The sequence below is a fragment of the Parasteatoda tepidariorum genome, chromosome 7 (assembly GCF_043381705.1).
Source record: "Parasteatoda tepidariorum isolate YZ-2023 chromosome 7, CAS_Ptep_4.0, whole genome shotgun sequence".
NCBI lineage: Eukaryota > Metazoa > Arthropoda > Arachnida > Araneae > Theridiidae > Parasteatoda > Parasteatoda tepidariorum.
This window is the reverse complement of record NC_092210.1, coordinates 79,995,013-80,019,072: the sequence shown is the minus strand read 5'-3', so window position 1 is coordinate 80,019,072 and position 24,060 is coordinate 79,995,013. Positions and strand designations below refer to the sequence as shown.

General features: G+C 29.1%; 1 protein-coding gene across 1 annotated transcript in view; it reads right to left on the bottom strand.

Moving 5' to 3' along the window:
- Window positions 1–8,354: 8,354 nt before the first annotated feature.
- The window catches only part of LOC107451864 (adipokinetic hormone/corazonin-related peptide receptor variant I), a 53,783-nt gene continuing 38,077 nt past the window's right edge, over window positions 8,355–24,060 (bottom strand). The window contains exon 4 of the mRNA XM_043054846.2: window positions 8,355–15,028. Within this exon, the coding sequence (XP_042910780.1) occupies window positions 14,496–15,028 (533 nt within the window). The 3' untranslated portion in view covers window positions 8,355–14,495. The remainder of the gene's footprint in view (window positions 15,029–24,060) is intronic.

Genomic DNA, 24,060 nt, shown 5'->3' with positions numbered 1-24,060 from the left:
ATAGAAAAATCGGTATTTTATTACTTCAATGCAGACTATTAGTTAATGTAATTGTCTCATACTCCAATTAATTTGTAATTAATTGGATAATTAATTAATTTGCTAATTAATAAATTAATTAACATTCGTTTCGGTCCATAGAGGGTCCTGTGAGAGATTAAAAATAATTCAATATATAGAAAAATCCGTTTTTTATTACTTCAATGCTTATTATTAGTTATTGTAATTGTCTCATAATCCGATTAATCTATAATTAATTTGATAATTAATTAATTTGCTAGTTAATAAATTATTCAGAAAATTAATTATTAATTAATTGTCAATTAATTAATAATTAATTAATTGATTTGCAATCACATACTCCAATTAATTTGGAAAATTTAAAAAAAAAAAAAATTTGATGTCAATTTTTTTTTTTTAAATTAACCTAACAGGTTTTTCTGATTAACTACAGATATATAAAATTTTCGAAATCAATTTTGGCATTAAATATGCATTATATAGTACGTGAAAGTACCACAAATTTAATTGGAGTATGAGACAATTACAATAACTAATAGCCTGCATTGAAGTAATAAAATACCGATTTTTCTATAGATTGAATTATTTTTTATCTCTCACAGGACCTTCTATGGGCCGAAACGAATGTTACTCCCAAAAATTATTCCTCATAAGGCATACATCCCACAAGTTTATTTCAAAATTGGAGAGTCACACTTCCCTAGCTTCCCTTGTTAGAAATAGTTATTTCATCGTAATTTATTGATTTGACTATTTGTCTGTTGAGCTCACCAAGATGGTCATAAAATTCATAAAATATGCAAAATTAATTTAACCACAATTTTTCAAATAAATGTATTTTCAAATAATAACATCTTAAAATAAACCAAGACAACATTAATATTTTACTGCTCAGACAGTAATTAATACTTTTCTTGCGTATATTTTCAAACAACATTTTAAGATGGTGATATTGACGGAGATGGGAATATATTGATATGGGAAGAAATTAAATCCGTTTCTATTTGCCCCATATGACATTTTTCAAATTCTCTAGTGTTTAGAGTCACCGTTTCCATTAATTAATTCAAAAAATGACTCAATCACCCAAAAGAAAAGAAGGAAATGTGTTGTCTTTATTTCTACAGTTTTTTTTTCTTTCTTCTTTTTAATTAAATGGTTGAATTATTAAACTGAGTTATTTAAACGAAAATTACTTTTCGTAGGTTTTGGTAGACACAAATTATTCCGCCGAAAGATGATTTTGGGAAAACTAGAAATATTTTCTGCTTGATATTTAAGACATTTGAAAATAAAATTAAAATACAAATAAATTCACTGGGAATTATTCATAATGAAACTTGTAAGCAATTCGACATCATTTATCAAAACATTTTACAAACATGACGCTAGTCTTTTAATTAAAACAATTTTCTCCTTATCATTTCTTGCTTCTCCTCCTTAATTTGATAGGTTGAAAAATAATATTTTTTCTTTTGACATCGTTAGTTAATACCATGTGGTACGAATTAAGAAAAATTAAAAACATGAGAATTTCATTTCAATGTAAAATACATTTACAATGTTATTGTCATTTTAATCATTTATTAAATATTGCAAGCATTGTATATTTTTCAGAACTTCTGTACTTGCAACAAAATCGATACTGAAACATTAAAATAAATTAAAAAAATAACTTAGTTATAATTCCATTAACATAAATGAGTTTTCAACTAGCAAAAAAATCTTTCAATTTATTAAAATGTTTTTAACGCTAAGAATCCTTAGTGTTTAATCTGATATGTGTAGCATATTTATAGGGCATTTTGAGATGCATTTTATGAAATGAGATGCCTATTGCATTTTATTTTCTATGATCAAACAAAATGTTTTTTTTTCTTCTTCCGAATTAATTTTTTTAAACATAAAATAAAAATTAATTGTTTGAAATATTATTTGAAGAGACATTTCAAGACTTCAACTAAAATAAGAGTCCTTAATCTGCAAAAGGTTTGAATTAAAATATGACAAATTAACATAATAAATATAATGATAATATATCTTAAGAGAAATGGCGTATAAAATAAGGATTTTTATTTTTATAGACTACGCTAAATTTCCCATGTATGTCTAACAATAATTATTAATACTTTATCTAATTATTTTCAAAAAGAAATCACGAAGTTTAAAAGATCACAGATTTTAGTTCAAATTAGAAAAAAAAAAAANAAAAAAAAAAAAAAAAAAAAAAAACTTTAGGTATGTATTTTACATTTAAAGTGAATGGTAACTTCAGACTATAAAGTATTTGTAGAAAATTATAATTTTACAATACTTTATTAAAATTGTGACCTTTGTTAACCTCTTATAACTCATTGAGATAAGCATAGTTCTATTTATGTGGATCACACTGAAATCAATTCATATTCAAAGTTACAAATTTGACTAAAAAATATAAGTTGATTAAAGTTATAACAATAGTTCATTACAAAAGTGATGCATCATATGTTTCTTCTTTTTTAAATGCTCTACAGCCTACTATATAGTCGAAGGCCATCACAATAAGCTTCCTCCAACGAACCCTCATAGACGCCAACGATGGATATTTAATGTCTTCACTATCCATCCATATTGTGTTTTTCTCGTATGACGTTAGTCAAAAATATACGTATTTATTTCCTTGTTTTTGATACATTTTAAAAATATTGGTTTTTAAATTTTTATTAATGTAATGGTGATATGTTTTAAATTCATCATTAAGGAATTTATTGTCACTTGTATGAGCATCAGGAAAAGAACTCTATTTGAATTTTGAGAACTCTAGCAAGTAAGAAAGTGAGTAAAAGTTCAACTGTCAAAAATTCTATTTGGGATTAAAAATGCCATATAACTTCAACTTGCAGAGGTCAGAAAACGGTTGAAACTTCTAATATAATCCAGCACAGATTTCTAATTAAAATTTACGGAATCTAATTAAAAAAGTGAGAAAAAATTTATGAATGGCAACTTTCCATTGGTGATAAGGTAACAAAAGATTAACGAAAACGTTATTTTTTTCTTCTTCAAAACATGAGCTTTAAAGAGTTTTTTTGAATTTAGTTCTCTACTCTAGCTATTATGCAGCTGAATAGTAATACCACTCGATGCTTAAAATAGAAATATTATTAACTATAAAAATGCTGAATGTTCGTTGTAACAAATAAGTAAATTTAAAAAAAAAAAATTCATGAAAACTTCAAAACCGTTCAAATATAGAAATTAAAAAGAAAATTTATCAAATGTTGCAATATTTTATTAAATTATCTATCAAGATTCGCCTGATGAAGATTGTTACAAATTTAACACATTTAATTAGGCTGTTATTTATTCATTTGAATCTGTGACTTAAAAAAAGTTCGCTTTTTTCAGTCATTGTTCCTTTTTGAATACTAAATTCTTCCTTTTCTTAAATGTATACAAATAAGGAGTTTCTAACTAGTAAAATAAACTGTCTCTGTTCCGTGAAATTAGATTTCTTAGTTCGGAGAGAGCAAGTTTCCAGATATTAAAATTTCTCATAAAAAACATCGAGACGATATCACAAATCAAGGACTCCGCCATTTTTCTATCAACAGAAGGCTATAAGGTTCGATTTTTTCCTCATCTCATATCATTCATAAATGCATTTCATGCGTTGACCTGATTTCATGATTTTTTGGAAAGTTCCTACATTATTAAAAACTCTAATGTTAATAATCTTGCTGCAGCGCCATATTTGTCGAACAGTTTTAAAACAACAAATTCCATATTTTTAACTGTAGATTTATGTTTCTAATATGACGTAACCAATGTTGTATAGAATCATACGCGTTTTTACCAGTTTTCCTATTGATGATTGCTGACCATTGCAACACCGAAATGCGTACAGACGTTTAATAAGAATTTTATCATTGTTCTTAATAAATTTTATAATGTCACAAGGAATTGATTAATAATCTCTTGTATTGTAACATAACCTATGTCGGATTAAATCTTCTTGGTTTTAATAAAAGTTTTATACTAACACAAACCAGTGCCGGATTAAGCGAACGCGGGGCCCTAGGCCATTCAAATTTTTGGGGCCCTTAGATTTAAATTTTTTTCTCGTATATTTTTTATTTATTCAAATATAAAAGTATTTATACATCTTTTCATTTAAGAAAGCATATTTAAAATTAAAATAAATAATAATAAATTAAATTTTACTTTATTTTGCATTAATTAGAACTAAAAAATAATCATAATATTTTATAATCATAACATATAATATTTGAAATTGATTTTCTTTTTAAAAAATCATTGTTTTTCGCAAATTTTATAAAATTTATTTTTTAAAAATCCATTTTAAGGGGGCCCCCTAATCATTGGGGGCCCCAGGCCATGGCCTAGTCTGGCCTAATGGGTAATCCAGCCCTGACACAAAGAATCAATCTCGTAATTTTATAAAGCATGCGTATTTTAGTCTTCGGATGGGAAATGAGGCAAATACTTATTGAAGTGATACTTCTTATGCGACTTCCAACAAGGTTGCGTTAAAGTTTAACGCTACATTTTTATTGGCCGGGAAATCACGTGGTAGGATCCAGTTTTCCCTCATTCATTTCCATATTGTTTTGGTTCTCACTAGCATAAAAATAATAAAAGTCATAAAAGTATTGTTTTTCTATAAATATTTTTTTAGTTTGTTTTGATACACATATAATTTAATAGGGTAGTATTTTTTATTTTCAAATTTAGTGGATAACAATTGTAAAAAATGAGTGAAAACAATCCCACGGACAATGCGACGGATTTAAGGTTATGTCAAGGTACGTCTCTTGTGAATATCAATTGATTGTTAGGTTTTCTCTTTTGTAATTGCCATTTATATTTCACCAAATGCAGCCATGAGGGATATTAAATTATTTATTGCAAAATCTTTATTGCCACTATCCACTGCAGGTTCACAAGCTCTGACAGACGTTACTGGTGAAGAAATTGATATTGTGAGTGGCCTGTGATCCTTGCAGGAGATTTTAATGTGAATTTCTCGCTACCTGAAGCTGAAACATTATTAACCTTCCTTAAAGACAAATTTGGATTGGAAATGATAAATGGTAGGAATGATCCAACAACCAAAGGGGGAACTACCATTGATGCAGTTTTTGCAAGAAATATTGAAAAAATAGAACTCAAACATTTCGTATCTTACTTTAGTTATCATAATCCCATTGTAAATGTTATAGATTTGGATATTTCTCCACTCGAAAATGATAATTGAAAGATGCGATCAATTGTGAATTGTAAGCAATGTTAATAAAGTTTGTCTTAAAGAAACACTATGATTTCACTTAAAATCAATTTTTACCCCCTTCCTATATTCATTTCCACATTACGAAGTTTCACTTCTTCCGCGCGGAGGGACTCCACGCACTATTTTTTTATTATATTTAATATTTATTGTTTACTTACTTTTATGATTGTTAAACCGTTATACAACCCATTGATAAGGTAAAAAAAATTTCCTCAATAAGCGCACTGAAAAGAAAATTTAATTTTAACAGAAACATAACTTTTATCAGCTTGATATTGTGATAAAAAAAACAAAATGCCAATAGTTTTAAATACTTTACATTGCTGATTTTAATCATTGTTTTTAATGATATATAATTTCATCACTAAGATTTACCCTCTCAATTTTAAACCATGAATTGTTTTAACAATTTTTTTTTCTGCTTCGAATTAAAATTTCTTTGAAGGTATGTTTGCAACTGGCTTAAACTCATTTTTTTCAAAACTGTTCAAGCATTGTCGCAAAATGGCTTGTAGATTTAACTTTGTTATATAATATTCTCTGTGTTTCAAGTGGACACTTTTATTTTTCAAAAAAAAAGGTAATCGAAATCTGAAAAGAGAAAAACACTGCACGTTTAAAGAACAAAAACATATAAAAAGTACGTGTATATACATTTCTATAGAAATATTTTTTTCTTCATATTTTAGAGTAACACTACGCTGTAAATAAGACAAATGGGATAAAAAAGAAATAAACGTGCTTTAAAAATTACGAATTGATTTTAGAGAAGAATAAAAATTTATTACTTATTTATTTTTTTCAATACAACAACAACTTAATAAATATTTTATCTAAGCTGTTTCAAATTAATCAAGATTGATTTTTAAGTTACTGATAAGTTCCGATTTGATATCATTCATGATATTATTATATTTATTCGATATTTTAATATGTGCTAAGAATAGATCAAGAGATACATCAGTGTTCGGAGTACCTGCTAAATGCATACCGGTCAGTGGAGTTTAACTAGACTTAGTATATATTTTGGACATTTACCGAAGTGACTATGTGATTGTCAACATTCACAGGTGGAAGTCAACAACCAACAATTTTCGACATTTACCGAAGTGACTATGTGATTGTCAACATTCACAGGTGGAAGTCAGCAACCAACAATTTTGGACATTTACCGAAGTGACTATGTGATTGTCAACATTCACCGGTGGAAGTCAACAACCAACAATTTTGGACATTTACCGAAGTGACTATGTAATTGTCAACATTCACCGGTGGAAGTCAACAACCAACAATTTTGGACATTTACCGAACTAGTAAAATAAACTGTCTCTNTATGTGATTGTCAACATTCACCGGTGGAAGTCAACAACCAACAATTTTGGACATTCACAGTAACAACTACAAATATTTGAAACTACATTGAATTATATTTTCTTTCTTCGTCTGTATGTCTTACATACACAATTGAAAAATTTTAAAAGTAGTATTGGATTCTATTTAATATGATATATAATTGTTTCTTTTTAAATTTGGTCACTAAATGACCTAACGTGGTCTTTCGTGTTTCATATTTTCACCTGGTTTGAATTAAATAATGCTAAGCAAAAAACACAAATGATGCCACAGCACAAAAAAAATAGTTCAACAATCAAGAATATTCTCCGGTGTTGAAAGATAAAACAAAATACGGAGTGCAGAAGCTAAAATTTCAAATTGTATTAAGAAAGAAAAGTGTTTATGCCAATGGGGACCAGAGAAAAAGCGCGGCATGGGGACAAAATAAAATATAAAAAAAGAAGAAACAAGGGTGAAAGAATTCGAAAAATCTGTGTGAACTAGTGTAGCAGCTCATGCATTGGTACAATCAGTGAGAAAAATTTTTTAAGAATATTGACGTTCTAACTTAATTTTTGTTTCGTATCTAGTCGATCTATTTTCGTTCAACGTTATGATAGTAATGTAGTGTAAAAAAATAATTATTAAACATTGGACTACATTAATCCACATTTCCTTACTATTCTTTTCTTTGCATCATAATAATGCACAGACATTGGTGTTACTTACGCTATTTAGGGTATTAAAAAATTGCTAACCACTAATCAATAACAACAACAAAAAATAGTACTTTCTGCTTATATTATTTTAAACTAAATTGCGAAGAATAGTCTATAAAAATAAATTACGACAAGCATTCACTAAATCACATAGAATTTTTTAACATATTTTCTTTCAGCATTATTACATAAATTCTTTTTTTTTTTCTTAAAATTGAATTGCTGCTAAACTCTATTTATAAACACGTCCTGAAATTCATATAAAAATAACGTCATTCTAAAAATAAGTTATTTAGATGAGATCTTTTCTCGATGCCCTAGTCCTGTCGATTTTTAAACTATCTTTAGTGTTTTCGTGGGATTTCATTTTCATCTTGAAAAGAAATATTTTTCTTCTAACCACCTCTGCAGTTTGCAGAAATAATACTTATTTTTTACTTTCACTTAAAGTGATTTTTTTGTAAAATACTTTCGCAAAATAAAGTGTTTTTTTTTAATATTTCTGCATAATGGTGGCTAAGAAAGAATTTGTCAGATGGTGGCTAAGATTTTGTCAGATACCTCTGTCAAAGCGTAACTCGAGACGAGGCAATATATGAAAAAAAAATGAAGAACAATTCTTTAAACATTGAGAAAACTATACAACAAACAAAAAAGTAATGTAACAAAAAGCGTATTTTGTAATTTAAATAAAATATAATAATGCAAACTAATTATAATTACCATAATCTATCAAATAATTTGAACTTGAAAACTTGGTTACGATAAAGGAAAAAATGGTAAAATAATTCCGTTGAAAGTGGATCAAACCTTTCATACTTTGAGATAGTTAATCACATATTGTAAAATACACTAATGAAAGAAGCATTATAGTTTGACTCTAGTATTAAATAAAAATAATGAATAAATTAATAGAAAATAAAATTAAATTTTTGAATTAATAGAATCATTCAGTGATTTTGAAGAAGAAAAAAATTAATGGTAGTCAATCATTTTAAACATTTTTATTTCTACTCTATAATTTTTATGCATGTATCACTTACATTAAGTTTCATTTTAAGAAAAATATAAAGACAAGAAATTATACATTATACAAGAATACTTATAGACCGTAAACACAATATTTGAATTGTTAGTAAATTGACACACATAAAAATTCCATTTATACAATGAAAGAGAGCTTTATTACTTTATCTACTGAAAACAATAAAAATGGTAACCCAATTTTTATTCATTCATGTGACATTAACGTCTCTAAAATTTTTTTACATTCCATTTACTATTTAGTCTTCTTGAAATTCCTTGTTTTCTCTGATGATTTTCAGCATTTTTTTTTCAATAAAGGCAGGGAAATAATTACTCACTGCTTTTAAGCTTTATTAGAAACCATAAATCTTAAGATTTTAAAGGAAGGAATGATTGCGGAAATAAAAATGGAATATTTAATTAAAAAAGAAAGGTGAAAAATTGAAAATTTTAAACTAATACATAGTTAGCGTGCTAACGAAAGAAAGAATTATTATTTATTTAAACTGCCGAGTTTAGTGGCCTTCTATGATACATCTCGGCTCTAATCCGGTGAGGGAAACAAAGCCTTTTTAAATAGAAGGGGAAGAAATTATTTGCTGTCTTCCTAAAATAATCAATACAGAAAATGTAATTCAAAAAGGATATAAAATTTGTTTAAGAATTTGATTACATGATGCGTTGAAGAAGGAGGCTAATCAGAACATTTTCATAAATTTGCTATAGGTTATTTTGAACGTATGTATTAATTGTATGTTTTATTTTGACCGTATGAACAAATTATTATTTAAATTTGAACATTTTACTTCATTTTAGAGGGTATATCGGATTATTTTGAACTTATAATAAATAACCTGTCCTTATAAAAGGATTAGCATGATACAACTTTATGTAATAAAAATTATACACTGCAATAAAGAGTAATGGAATTGGGTTGCAAAACCGTAAAATATACAATGTAGATTTCAAGTCACAACGGTTTTTGCAATATAAAAACAAATTTTCCCTCTCAAAATACAAAAGTAAATCCGTAGTGAGAATGGTTTATCACACTATTCTGTAAAAGATGCGAAGTAAATCTATAGGGGAGAGTGGGGTCAATTGTAACGTTTTTTACTTAACTTTTTTTATCTAACAAAAAATACAATATATTATTAGTATTAATTGACAGACGAGTAAAGTAGACTATCCTCTACTAGAAAAAAAAATAAATACCTTATTTTAAATGTTATTATATTAGTTATTAACAATTTTTGACAGTCGTGCACTTGTTACAATTGTCCCCACTTACGGGGTCAATTGTAACAGTTCATAAATTCAACTAAAACATAGTTAATTATACATATTATCATAGTTGTGATATATTTTTTTATTGATCAAAATAGTAGTGATATTTTAGGAGTAAAAATAATAATGAGCAGAGACCTAAAGGGTTAAACTTTTAACTTTAAGGGGTTAAAAATTTTAATTTATGCTGTGAAAGGTGACAAATAAAATAATGCACATGCAACATAATATAAATGATATAGGAAACTATTGGTGGTTCTTAAAGAGTTAAGTAATGGTTTGTAAACATAAGATTATTTATTTTCAGCTGTTACAATCGTCCCTTTACTTATTGTTACAATTGTCCCCAAGACGACATTTCAGCTTCATTTGTTTAAAACAATGATAGTTAATTAACAAAACTAATCTTTTTTTTTGAAATGTTAATTAAGGTGTCCACTTACATATTCGGTTAATAATTTTTATTTGTTTAAACAAAATTACATTGTTATAATATTCTTATACCAAAAAAAGTACTTATGTAGAGTGAAAATATCTTTCGTGATGTAACTCTTTCAAAAGTACATAAAAATGGTTGCCAGCAGGGGTGTACATGTAGATTTATTAAATACACCTTGTGCGCCACCTAGGAACCAAATTTAGAACCCGACACTCGAAATTTTTGCTCTGTCACAATTGGCCCCACTCTCCCCTACTCACAATGGATTTTTAACAAGTTTTCTCCGTGCAGGTTATGAAGTAAATCTGTACTCATTCTTTATTGGAATGATCGCACTCTGTACCTGGAACCACCCTGACTCTAATGTTTTATTACGAGAAAAAAAAAGCCTGAGACTATTCTTAATTTACGTGTCTAAGATACGGAAATTACATTCAAGAGTAAAAACGCTTAAAACATTTGTGGCCCTCTCTGTTGCCATTTGCAACTTAGTAAAAAATTAAATTAAAGAAAGAAAAAGATTGTAATCAGTTAGAGAATCAATTTTACAATTAATTTGAACTACAGATTTATTTATAAAATATTCAATACCATAAAAAATAGCTAAAAATTAAGAGGAAATACAGAAAATAAACGTAAAATGATTTGAAGAAAGATAGAGTTACCGTTCGACAGGAAAAAATGTAATGGAAACGAATTCGAACTGACGGTTTTAATTCGCCTATGATTAAATATTCCATTATGATTATGTTAAAAAATGGTCAAAAATCTTTTTTTTTTAACAAAACAACTTTAACCGTCAAATATACGGTGAAATTCTGAAAAAATGAGTAATTTTTGCAGTGGTGTCGACTGTTTTTGAAGAAAAAAAAAAGAAAAAAGAAAAGAAAAAAAAACTAGAAGCCTCTTTGTAACTTAGCCCTTGTAACTTGAAATATATTTAATCGTATGTTCCGAAGCATTAATTTCATAATATTCTGTTTAAAAAAAATTAATTTTTGTTTTCATTCCCATTAAATATTTTCTGCTTGCAATTCTGAAACGGTTTGTTGCTAAATTGGCAGTATTGGCGCTATTTTTTCTGGTCGACTGGATTGGCACATGCACCAATACCACGATGTAAGAATAATGTTATAAATTTCTCCAGTAGAGGGTTATATTTTTGTATTTAGAAAAGAAGAATATTTAGTTTGTGATTCCAGAATTCTAGAATTTAAATATACGCAAGTCATTCTTGCTACATAATTCTATTTCATTAATATATCCCATATATTAACGACTAAAGCGCAATAAAAAAAGTTTTAGGGGTTTCAGAGTATAATAATTTTAACTGTCTTGAAACTGAATTTCTCTTTTGCCTGAGTAAGAATAAGTATATTTACGCTTAAATTTACCTGTGATGTATAAATATTTCTTTAATATTCTATAACTTATGTAATCTTTGCTTAAGGCAGGTTTTTTACTAAAGTACTTAAACTCTTATAATGGAAAGTTAAATTTTTATTCAAGCAATCTCTGAATTTTCATTTTGCCTGAGATTTCACATACTTCTATTTCTTTTAAAATTAAAAAAGTAAATGACACACTGTTGCATTCAAAAACAATAAAAAATATAAGTTTTTTCAACCCTCCAATGTAGAAAATAATGTAAAATAACCCTGAAAATATATAGCAATTTGTAGGGGGAAAAATGCCATGCAAATGTGTGATTCTACTCAAAAGATATTAATGAAAGTTAGTTTTTCAGCAATGAATTTCAAGAATGGATTTTCATAGTTTCAATACCTCTTAGGATAATAACATTAGTTTGCAACTCACCTCATGAAATTTTGCAAACTGCAAAAAGAATAAATTATCCAAATCGGTGCTCCGGTTTAAATCCGACTAGTTAGATTAGTTAGAGTATATCCAAACGTTTTCGTACTTTCAGTTTTATGTATAGAGAGGTTTACAAACAAATTATTACAAAATGAAAAATTTAAAAAAAATATTTGAAGGACACCAAAGGATGCGTTTTTCCTTATTTAGTCAATATAAATAATCTTCCCTTATTTACCATCACGTGATTTTATACACCTTCAAAACATAATTCACACATTTATAAACATGTTAAATATGACACATTTTAAGGAGGTCACTTCACTTTTTTCCCCAACTGCATTTCTAAATGTTTATTTAATAATAAAAATCAAACTCTGACAATTCCAAAACAATTTTAGTTTTTATTCTAGTTGAATTTGAAATATTTGCATGCATGCTTTTTCAAAAACTATCGGTGCCATTTATGCATCGTGCTGCCTGTTCCATTTAGTGATGTTTTCTCAAAACTGAAAATTTCAACAAAAAATAAACGTTTATTTTTAAAATATTACTAAAATAAATCTGAATTTTTGTATGCATAATCCTATGTTAGTTACATTGCAAAAGCTTATTCAAAAAGAATTCGTTAACAAAATTGTGGTGCTTTTTTGGCTTTTTTTTTATAGATCTGCTCGTATGAAACTAAGAAAGAAATATTTCCTAAAAACATTTTAATCCAGATTTTTAAAAAAAAAATTTTAATTTAAAAAAAAGATTTTTTTTAAAAAATATGGATATAAATTATTGCAAAAAGAATACTTGATCTATGAAAAAAAAAGTTCGAGTGTATTGTCAAATTTTAAAAAATGTGCCTTAAAAATAGCAATTTTCAACATTATGGGTATGTGCTGCGTGAAGTGATCCCATTAAAAGGAATGACAAATAACGATATTGGTGACACCACGATAGAGCATTCTACTAATTGATGGCAACAATTTCAATATCACTGAGTAACACACATGCTGCATCTGATTATTTTTAAGGATGTGAGATAAACATTTATCAAACAATATAAAATCACTTAGAGCACCACTTATGACCAAAACTAGAAGAAATATTGGGGTCATTTTTTCCTCCAATATCTTCTGATGTGAACTACGAAGCTCATGTTTTTTTTTCCTACTACTTCTTTCTGAAATGGTTTCAAGTGCAATACAGTGAAACCTCTCGGGAGCGCCTCTCCGTTAAACAGTAAAATAATCTTGATGAAGGTGAGTCGTTTTTAGAGGTTACCACCATTTACTTCAAAATTGTTATCGAAGGTCCAGATTTTGCGGAAATGCCACTTCGGTTGGTGTCACGAAAAGACGGATATCATTATATGTAAAAAAAAATATGTGTTTATGCTAGCGCACTTTAGCATCCAAATAGAGTCTCGGTGCTGCCATCTAGTGTGGCAGAAACTAGACGTCCAAATTAACATGACCAACGATATCTCACCCATTGTGGTGGTCCTGAAAGAGTGGATAGCACCTCTGGAGAACGCCCTAGGTCTGCTCATCGGCAAGACCGATTGTGCAGCTCATTGGAAATTTGTATGATACAGCTATTTTAAATAAGTAAAAAATTATGTTTTTTGTTTAAGTTTGCATTTAATTTTATATTATAAAAATTAGATAGCTTTGAAGGATGAAAAAGAGGTTTGTTTGTTTGAGACGGTTGTTTTTTCCAAAACAAGCTTTTTTTCTAACTTAACTTTCAACTCGGAAAATAAATCATTGACCGCATCGTCTTTTGTGAACTCTGACTGCAAAATGAGGCTGTATCATCAAAGAGAGCTATAAAAGCGTCACACAAATATTTCGAATGCATTTTAATCTACTTATTTGTTTTGTTACATTTTTTTGTTTTGATAATTTTTCATGTTTCCTTATTTGACCATTTCCGCATTTGGTAGATGTTTGACCGATGACTGGGAGAGGCTTTAATGGTCTCTCCTAAAGGTTCTCATCAACACAAAGTCAATGGAAAAAATTCCGTGCCTCACAAAAGAGGGGTGGTCAATAGAGATGATGGCTACATAGAGGTGGTGTATCTCCTGGAGGTTTCACTGCATATCAAATTTTAATTGGCCAGTAAAGATTTCTAAACCAAATAATCATGGAAATACCTAGAACAGCCAGCAGATATAATTTTAACCCTCATAATAAATACGTTCTAGCTTGAAGAGAATGCCTGCTTTCGTCATTTCAAAATTGCCGTTGATTGGTAACGAAGCATTTTGTGATCCTCTGTCTTCAAAGAAACAGTTATAATTTGTACCACTGTGCAAGAATAGTCTGTAATGCGGTATATTACACTACCTGTTAATATTATTACGTGATTTTCTAGTGCTTAAAAAAATTACATTACATTAAAAAACTATATTATAAAATCTTTAAAAACTCAAAAGTATTGTTTTTTTGCACTATAAAACTTTTACTTCTGTATGACTTTCATTTTTTCTAAGGTCAAATTAATCGTCAATGGTTTGGCTGCTCAAGGGCTAAAAAATATTCAATTTGTGATCAATCACAAGCTAATCGTATTCCGGACCCGAATGGGTACGACGACCGGAATGACTGATATTTGGCAATTCTCTGGCTCGATACCGCTTTGCGGGTGTTGCCTCTCTAAGTTCAATTGCTTCGCATTCTTGGTGAGGATTCTTGGGTGACAGTCTGTTGTTATCGTTCACAGGCATGTGAGTTAAGTGAGTGATGACGGTAGCTTCTCTGTGCAAGCGAGTTCGGGTACATGGAATCAGTTTTCGAAAGAAAGCTGAGAAATCAAACATGTAGCTACCGTACACCAATGGATTGACACAGGAATTGGAAACAGCAAACATGAACAGTGATGACTGCACTCTCGAATCTATAGCTTCAGCAGAGTTCGGATCGAAAAGGTACCACAGATCGATGACCACATAAGGCGTCCAACAGCAGAAAAACGTGATGATGATGATTACGGTCATTTTTAAAGTTCGCGCCCTTGATTTCTCCAGCCTCGAGACATCGGAGATTCGTAGATGAAGACGTCTAGATAATGAGCGATCAGGAAGGTTTGGTTCATCTGTAAGGAAGTCATATCTTGAAATATTTTATTTAAAAAAAAATATCGCGAAAGGAAATATTAATCAGGTTATAAGAACATGCATTAATTCCATTGCAAATATGCATGCATTTATTCCATTATAAGCACCATATTTTGACTCAAAAGAAAAAGCACAAGCGTTCACATACATTTAATAACAGGATTAAAGTAGAAATGTTGTTGATGTATGATCAATTACAATGGATCTTTATAAATTATCACTGTGTGAAAATAAATAAAGCATTCCCATAGTCAGTCGTTTAGAATAAGAAAGGGCTCAAGGCTATATGATTTCTTTATCGATGTGGCCACTATTGTGTCCTAGACTAGCTGATGGCCATTGATCTGAAGCCAAGGGATTTTCAAGCAGCCACTGGATATAATAATCCCACTGCAGCAAAATAACAACCCATTGCTTTAAACATTCAGGAGCTGCAAAAGGAGAAACGAAGCAATTTACCAGATCTGTGTGCTTCGAAATTGTATGTACTAATACGATAAGACCAAATTAAGATAAGATCCATAAGACCATGAGCCGTTGGAGTGTTGAAAAAACTCGTCTCATATAGGATACCATATGTGAATGGGGAATCGCATGACCATGGTTTTGAACGGATTAAGCTCCGAGCAATCATGGCTTCAAATTAATATTTAAGCCCTATTAAAGTACAAAATTGATATTAAAATCTTAGGAGCAACTATTGACTTATCTTGCAACTTTTTAATATTTAAGCAATTTTTTACTACTACTTTGACTGCTAAATAAAACTTGAATGAAGATGTTTCAAATGAACTTTTACATTTTCTAAGTTTTTCGAATTTTTAGATCACATCCTCTCAGTTTTGTTGTTTCTGCTCTCGGCTTCTTTGAGAATAATTCGCTGGGTTTCAATTTTTTATCATTATTTTTTTTTGTTTGAATAATAATTTATAAGAAGACGGAAGCACCTGAAGCTTCAGATTTACTTATTTTTGCAGACAAAGAGGTTTGAAGACACTCAATTCCCGTTCCCATGCGTTAAAATGCTGATTAAAAGGTGAAAGTTTTTAACCTGCTTCTCTTACGCAGGAAAAATAATTTTTTATACAAATATTATTATATAAATGATTATGCAAATATTATTTTTCACAATATTTTCTTTTTTTGGAATTTTTTATTATTAACGCTTAGATTAATATTGAATGGGCTGATCCCAACAAAGACTGAGTGCCAAGTTGGAAAATTTTGAATTTTGCGATTTAAATAACGCTTTTTACAAATTTAGGGAAATAAAATATTTATAGTAAAAAAAATTAATGTCAAAAGTAAATTTAATAGGTACGTAATTTTCTAATCATAATTTTCGAATTACGAAAGCTTTTTTTTTTTGAAGCAAGACAAATCTTTCTCAATTTTCAAATAATTGCTTAAAGTGATTCATTTTGAATTTTATTTCATTCATAAAATGCAAACAACTTTACCGATTTTGTATTTATTTTAAAAGTAGAATATTATAACACAGAAGACCAGCTATTGAAGAACATCAGTGAAAGTTATTTTCCTTTGCATTCTGTAATAATAATTAAGCTTATTGAAATAACGAGAAAAAAAACACCTTTGCAAATTTTCGAATATAGACCATAAAAACAACTCACAAGCTATTATAAAAGCTTAACGACCGATTCAATTCGGAGCGATAAACCCGAATTTAATTTTTCTAAAAAAATTTATTACGACGAAAAGTGACAGAAAGGAACTTTAAATACTTTATATATTTCTAATTGCAATTACAATTATATAATATTAGTATTGTCAATATAAATAAAAATTAATGTCTGTTTGTGTGTCCTTTAGTTATTCCTAAATCAAAAGAGATCGAAAGAGATGAAATTTGCCTTACAGATAATTCGAAGCACGAGAAAGGTTAATGTTAACATTAGAATATTCTACGACAAGTCGTTCGAGCGGGATGGGTGGAAAGCGAAACGGATTTTTCGGATTGATTAAGTGTTAGCTATTGTGTTAAATTTAACTATAGACGATTCAATTTTTAAAATATTTTTAAGATAACACCAGTGATATTTGCCAGCTTATAGCTCTAATTCATCAAAAAAAAAATTTATTGCACGTACTTTAATACTGAATTAGTTTTTATTTGCTATATAAAATAAATTCAATTCAATTCAACATTGAACGTTAATGGCTCAGGGTATAGAGCGTTCTCCTTCCAAGGAGGTGAACCGGGTTCGAAACTCAGCGGTGGCTGGTCGATACGAATTCCTCACGTGGCTTACACCGACCACAGCGCTGACGTAAAATATCCTCAGTGGTAGACAGATCATGGGTTGCAGTCCCCTTGACATCAGGCTAATCGTTTCTCTCTCCTTGTAACGCCCATGCAAGTTAGTTTCATCAAACAGTCCTTCGGGAAAGTAAATTTCTTCTAATACCTAATCCAAGAGTTCCCTTGTCTTCTGGATTTAGTTCAAAATTGCAAAGCTAGGTAGTTCAACATTGGTAATCGTAAATCCAAAATGGAGTAGGCTGTTCAAACACGGTTATAAACAACATTAACGTAATGGTATTCGCTAATTACGTCACCAAATTAATATTTCTAAAGTTACATGTAAGTTTGTTTATAGCGATTTATTTAAAATGTGTTTCTTTAAAAGTAAATAATTTTAAAAAAAAACGATATGAAAAAAAAATTAGTTATGTATTCAAAGGCAAAATTAATGGGAAAGTAGAGCTAACTCGCTTAGGAGAAACGTGAAAAATCGCCGTACTGTTATTGAAGCCAATGATTCTTAATTTTTAGCTAATATATGCATATTCAAATAAAAATAATAAGCTTTGTATTAAAATCAAAATAAATGGTGTAAAGGTATTCGTTTAGTGGTACTTCTTTTTCCTTTTCTTCCAGACGCGGATACGTACATAGGTTAGTAAAACACTTACCCATATAATCCGAGTCTGGGCCACTATTCCAGCCAACCCCGGGAAAGGAAGGAGGTTACAATTTTGATTACAAATATACAGAAATATTCATTTGAATATAGTTCAGCAAGAATTTTTTTTATAAGTATATACGACATGGAAAGTAACAATAAATGAATTTTGAAAAGTAAATTATTAAAAAGAGATTAATTATAGAAAATTTCTTTTAAAAAATCGTTGATTTCCTTAGATGGTGATATTACAGGTAAATAATATTAATTTAAGTTCCCCATTAAAATTTTGATTTCCAGGTATTGAAATAATAAAAGAAAGTAATTGAAATGTTATATTCATAAATAAGAAATTGAATAGAAAAATATATACAATATTTACAACATATAGGTAAGCATTCCAAAATATATATTAATTTTTTTAATTTAAAATTTTAGAATATTATCATTATCAGAAAGAAAATTCATTACTAATAATGATTTGGTTTTAAGTGTATTGCTGATTATGAAATGTTTTTGCCAGGTTGGTAGATTAGTAATATTCGATGCACGAGTATGCCATGAAGCTGTATAGATGCATTCAGCAAGATAGTGTTCTGGAGTGCCCAGAAGGTCGCAAGTACAGTGATCATTATCTGAGATATTTTAAATAACAGGGAAAAGGAAGATGCCCAGTTAAAAACCAGATTTCTTGTTTGGATGGTATCGTCTTAAAATAATCTACTTTATTAATAATTTTATGTAATCTTCCCTTATCTGAATTGTTCCAATAATTTTGCCAAATTTGTGATAAAGAGTTCCGAAGTTGATTCTTGAGATATGAGATCGGGAAGGGATATAAGTAATTTCGTTGATTAGTTGTCGACAATTTAGCTAGGGAGTCTGCATTTTCATTACCTGTTCTGTCATCATATTCTTTAATCCATGAGATAAATAAATTTGTATTAAGGAGTAATTTTCGTATTTTAGCCGAGGGTGAATTTTTCGTGCCTGGGTTGATTAGAAAGTATAGTACTGATTTAGAATCCGACCAGATTGTATATTTTTTAGATACCTTCAATGAAGTTTGGGATTTGATGAATCTAATGCATTCTAAAATAGCAAGTTGTTCAGCTTGGAAGACTGAGTTGTTATTATTAATTGTGTAATGATTAGAATGATTTATGTTGCAAAATACAAAACCAGTTCCAGTATTTTGTGGAAAAATTGCATGGATCTAAGTGATTATAGTTTTTATTTTCTGCTAAACTGATTAAATTAGTGATAGACTGAGAGGNGGTTTGAAGACACTCAATTCCCGTTCCCATGCGTTAAAATGCTGATTAAAAGGTGAAAGTTTTTAACCTGCTTCTCTTACGCAGGAAAAATAATTTTTTATACAAATATTATTATATAAATGATTATGCAAATATTATTTTTCACAATATTTTCTTTTTTTGGAATTTTTTATTATTAACGCTTAGATTAATATTGAATGGGCTGATCCCAACAAAGACTGAGTGCCAAGTTGGAAAATTTTGAATTTTGCGATTTAAATAACGCTTTTTACAAATTTAGGGAAATAAAATATTTATAGTAAAAAAAATTAATGTCAAAAGTAAATTTAATAGGTACGTAATTTTCTAATCATAATTTTCGAATTACGAAAGCTTTTTTTTTTTGAAGCAAGACAAATCTTTCTCAATTTTCAAATAATTGCTTAAAGTGATTCATTTTGAATTTTATTTCATTCATAAAATGCAAACAACTTTACCGATTTTGTATTTATTTTAAAAGTAGAATATTATAACACAGAAGACCAGCTATTGAAGAACGTCAGTGAAAGTTTATTTTCCTTTGTCATTTGTAATAATATTGAAAATATTGTATTGTAATATTGTATTGTAAATATTGTATTGTAAATATTGTATTGTAAATATTGTATTGTAATATTGTAATAATATTGAAAGCTTATTGAAATAACGAGAAAAAAACACCTTTGCAAATTTTCGAATATAGACCATAAAAACAACTCACAAGCTATTATAAAAGCTTAACGACCGATTCAATTCAGAGCGATAAACCCGAATTTAGTACGATTAAATATTTAATTTAACGTAATAAAATATTTTTCTGAAAAAATTTATTACGACGAAAAGTGTCAGAAAGGAACTTTAAATACTTTATATATTTCTAATTGCAACTACAATTATATAATATTAGTATTGTCAATATAAATAAAAATTAATGTCTGCTTGTGTGTCCTTTAGTTATTCCTAAATCAAAAGAGATCGAAAGAGATGAAATTGGCCTTACTGATAATTCGAAGCGCGAGAAAGGTTAATGATAACATTAGAATATTCTACGACAAGTCGTTCGAGCGAGATGGGTGGAAAGCGAAACGGAATTTTCGGATTGATTAAGCGTTAGCCATTGTGTTAAATTTAACTATGAATCAATTTTTAAAATATTTTTAAGATGACACCAGGAGGTGAACCTGGTTCGAAACTCAGCGGTGGCTGGTCGATACGAATTCCTCACGTGGCTTACACCGACCACAGCGCTGACGTAAAATATCCTCAGTGGCAGACAGATCATGGGTTGCAGTCCCCTTGACATCAGGCTAACCGTGGAAGGTTTTGTGGTTTTTCTCTCCTTGTAACGCCCATGCAAGTTAGTTTCATCAAACAGTCCTTCGTGAAAGTAAATTTCTTCTAATACCTAATCCAAGAGTTCCCTTGTCTTTTGGATTTAGTTCAAAATTGCAAAGCTAGGGAGTTGAGCATTGGTAATCGTAAATCCAAAATTGAGTCGTCTGTTCAAACACGGTTAGAAACAACATTAACGTAATGGTATTCGCTAATTACGTCACCAAATTAATATTTCTAAAGTTACATGTAAGTTTGTTTATAGCAATTCATTTAAAATGTGTTTCTTTAAAAGTAAATAATTTTCAAAAAAAAACGATATGAAAAAAAAATTGTTATGTATTCAAAGGCAAAATTAATGGGAAAGTAGAGCTAACTCGCTTAGGAGAAACGTGAAAAATCACCAAACTGTTATTGACGCCAATGATTCTTAATTAATGTTTAGCTAATATATGCATATTCAAATAAAAATAATAAGCTATGTATTAAAATCAAGATAAATGGAGTAAAGGTATTCGTTTAGTGGTACTTCTCTCTCCTTTTCTTCCAGACGCGGATACGTACCTAGGTTAGTAAAACCCTTACCCATATAATCCGAGTCTGGCCACTTTTCCAGCCAACCCCGGGAAAGGAAGGAGGTTACAAATATATAGAAATATTCATTTGAATATAGTTTAACAAGAATTTTTTTTATAAGTATACATGACATAGAAAGTAACAATAAATGAATTTTGAAATGTAAATTATTAAAAAGAGATTAATAAAAAAAATTTCTTTTAAAAAATCTTTGATTTCCTTAAATTTAGATGGTGATATTACAGGTAAATAATATTAAGTTCCCCATTAAAATTTTGATTTCCAGGTATTGCAATAAAAAAAGAAAGTAATTAAAATGTTATATTAATAGATAAGAAATTGAATAGAAAAATATATACAATATTTACAACATATAGGTAAGCATTCCAAAATATACATTAATTTTTTTTATTTAAAATTTTAGAATATTATCATTATCGAATAGAATATTCATTACTAATAATAATTTGGTTTTAAGTGTATTGTTGGTTATGAAATGTTTTTGCCAGGTTAGTAGATTAGTAATATTCGATGCACGAGTATGTCATGAGGCTGTATAGATGCATTCAGCAAGATAGTGTTCTGGAGTGCCCAGAAGGACGCAAGTACAGTGATCATTATCTGAGATGTTTAGATATTTTAAATAACAGGGAAAAGGACCATGCCCAGCTAAAAACCAAATTTTTTGATTTGATGGTATCGTCTTAAAATAAGCTAATTTATTAATAATTTTATGTAATCTTCCCTTATCTGAATTGTTCCAATAATTTTGCCAAATTTGTGGTAAAGAGTTCCGAAGTTGATTCTTGAGATCGGGAAGGGATATAAGTAATTTCGTTGTTTAGTTGTCGACAATTTAGCTAGGGCGTCTGCATTTTCTTTACCTGTTCTGTCATCATGCTCTTTAATCCATGAGATAAATAAATTTGTATTAAGGAGTAATTTTTGTATTTTAGTCGAGAGTGAATTTTTCGTGCCTGGGTTGATTAGAAAGTATAGTACTGATTTTGAGTCCGACAAGATTGTATATTTTTTTATGCCTTAAGTGAAGTTTGGGATTTGATGAATCTAATGCATTCTAAAATAGCAAGTTGTTCAGCTTGGAAGACTGAGTTGTTATTATTAATTGTGTAATGATTAGAATGATTTATGTTGCAAAATACAAAACCAGTTCCAGTATTTGTTTTCGAACAATCTGTGAAAAATTGTATGGATCTAAGTGATTATAATTTTTATTTTTTGTTAAACTGATTGAATTATAGATAGACTGAGAAGGGTGAAAAATTGGAATTGTTTGTTTTTCCCCGTAATAACTGTATTGATAATTTATATTGTTATGGAAAATGTATTTTTTAAGTAGAGTTATGATTATTGAACAGGACAACGGCGCAATCTGTTCTGAGAGAGATGGGAATCCAGCTAAGACTTGTAGAGCAGCTGTAGGAGTGGAGAGGTAGGCCCTTGTGATATTCAGAAGAAATTTCCTTTGGATTAAGTCTAAAGCTCCTGAGATTCTAGGTGAGATTTTTTGCGCCCATGCACATGAACCTAAGGAAGGGTTTAATATGGCTTTATATATGAGTTTACGAGCTCTCTGGTTTACGTTTAGTGGTACTGTAAAAATTATCATACTACTATTGGCGACAATGATGCTTAATTAATGATGATAACATGTATTTATTTTATAACCGTTTTTAAACAGTCAACCCATTTTTTTATCATGCTTATTGAATTTTTAAAAAAATAACCTATCTACAAAAACGTTAATGGAAAGAAAAAAAATTTCGATTTGGGGATATTATCCTTCTCCATATTATTATTATTGATACCGATGCTTAATTAATATTGGTAATATGTATTAATTGAAATAAAATAAATAAGTTACGTGAAGCAAAGTCAATAAGAAATTCGTGTAAGGGAACAGATGACAATTAGTTTTGGTAATATGAACTACTGGTATTGGGATAATTGGTGCAGTTTTAATAAGAATTTTTCAACGGATTTCATAAAATATTTTTCCATTGGTTGTAAAGATAGAGTATGAATTGAAAAAACCTTTTTCACCACTACTTTAAATTATTTTAGACAGTAAATTAAATATCCCATAGAGAAATGGTCCTTATCAAAACCTTCCATTTGTTTTTAAAATTTCAGCTTTAGTTTGCCATTGATAAATTTATTTCGCACAAAACTCAAACAGTGAATGTCTATGCAATAAGTACCAAATAGGTATAAAGTATTACATTCGGTATTTACCACCAATGAACTTCACCAGTACTAAGCAGTTATAATACCGATGCTGTAGAATACTGTCTCACAGGCAGAGCCGGATTATACCTTTCGTAGGCCCTAGGCACAGCCGTTTATGGGCCCTCCCCTCCTTCCCCCACTCCTCCCCTCTTTTCAAAATATATGCTAAAATTTTCTTCGTATGGAAACGTAATACGCCATTTTAGATGTATTAATTTCAGAAATGACTAAAAGGCGTAAAGCTTACAGTGATTTGTACGATAATTTCGGTATTCTTGTTCACAAAAATTTGTCAGAATCTGAGATTAAACTAAAAGCGCAAAATTTGGTGAAAATTTACTCATTCGATTTAGAGGAAAACTTTGTAGATGAATTTTTACTATTTTCTAATTTGTATGAACATAAATCTGCACAAGAAATGTTGAAGGCTCAAATTAAAGATAAACTGGTGAATACTTTTCCTAACGTTCACACTGCATTAAGAATATGTGTCGATTCTTGGATCAAATGCAGAAGGAGAAAGATCTTTCTCCAGATTAAAATTGATAAAAAATTACTTGCTTTCAACAATGAATCAAGATCGTTTGGCATCGCTCGCACTTATGTCTATTGAATACGACATTTTGCGTA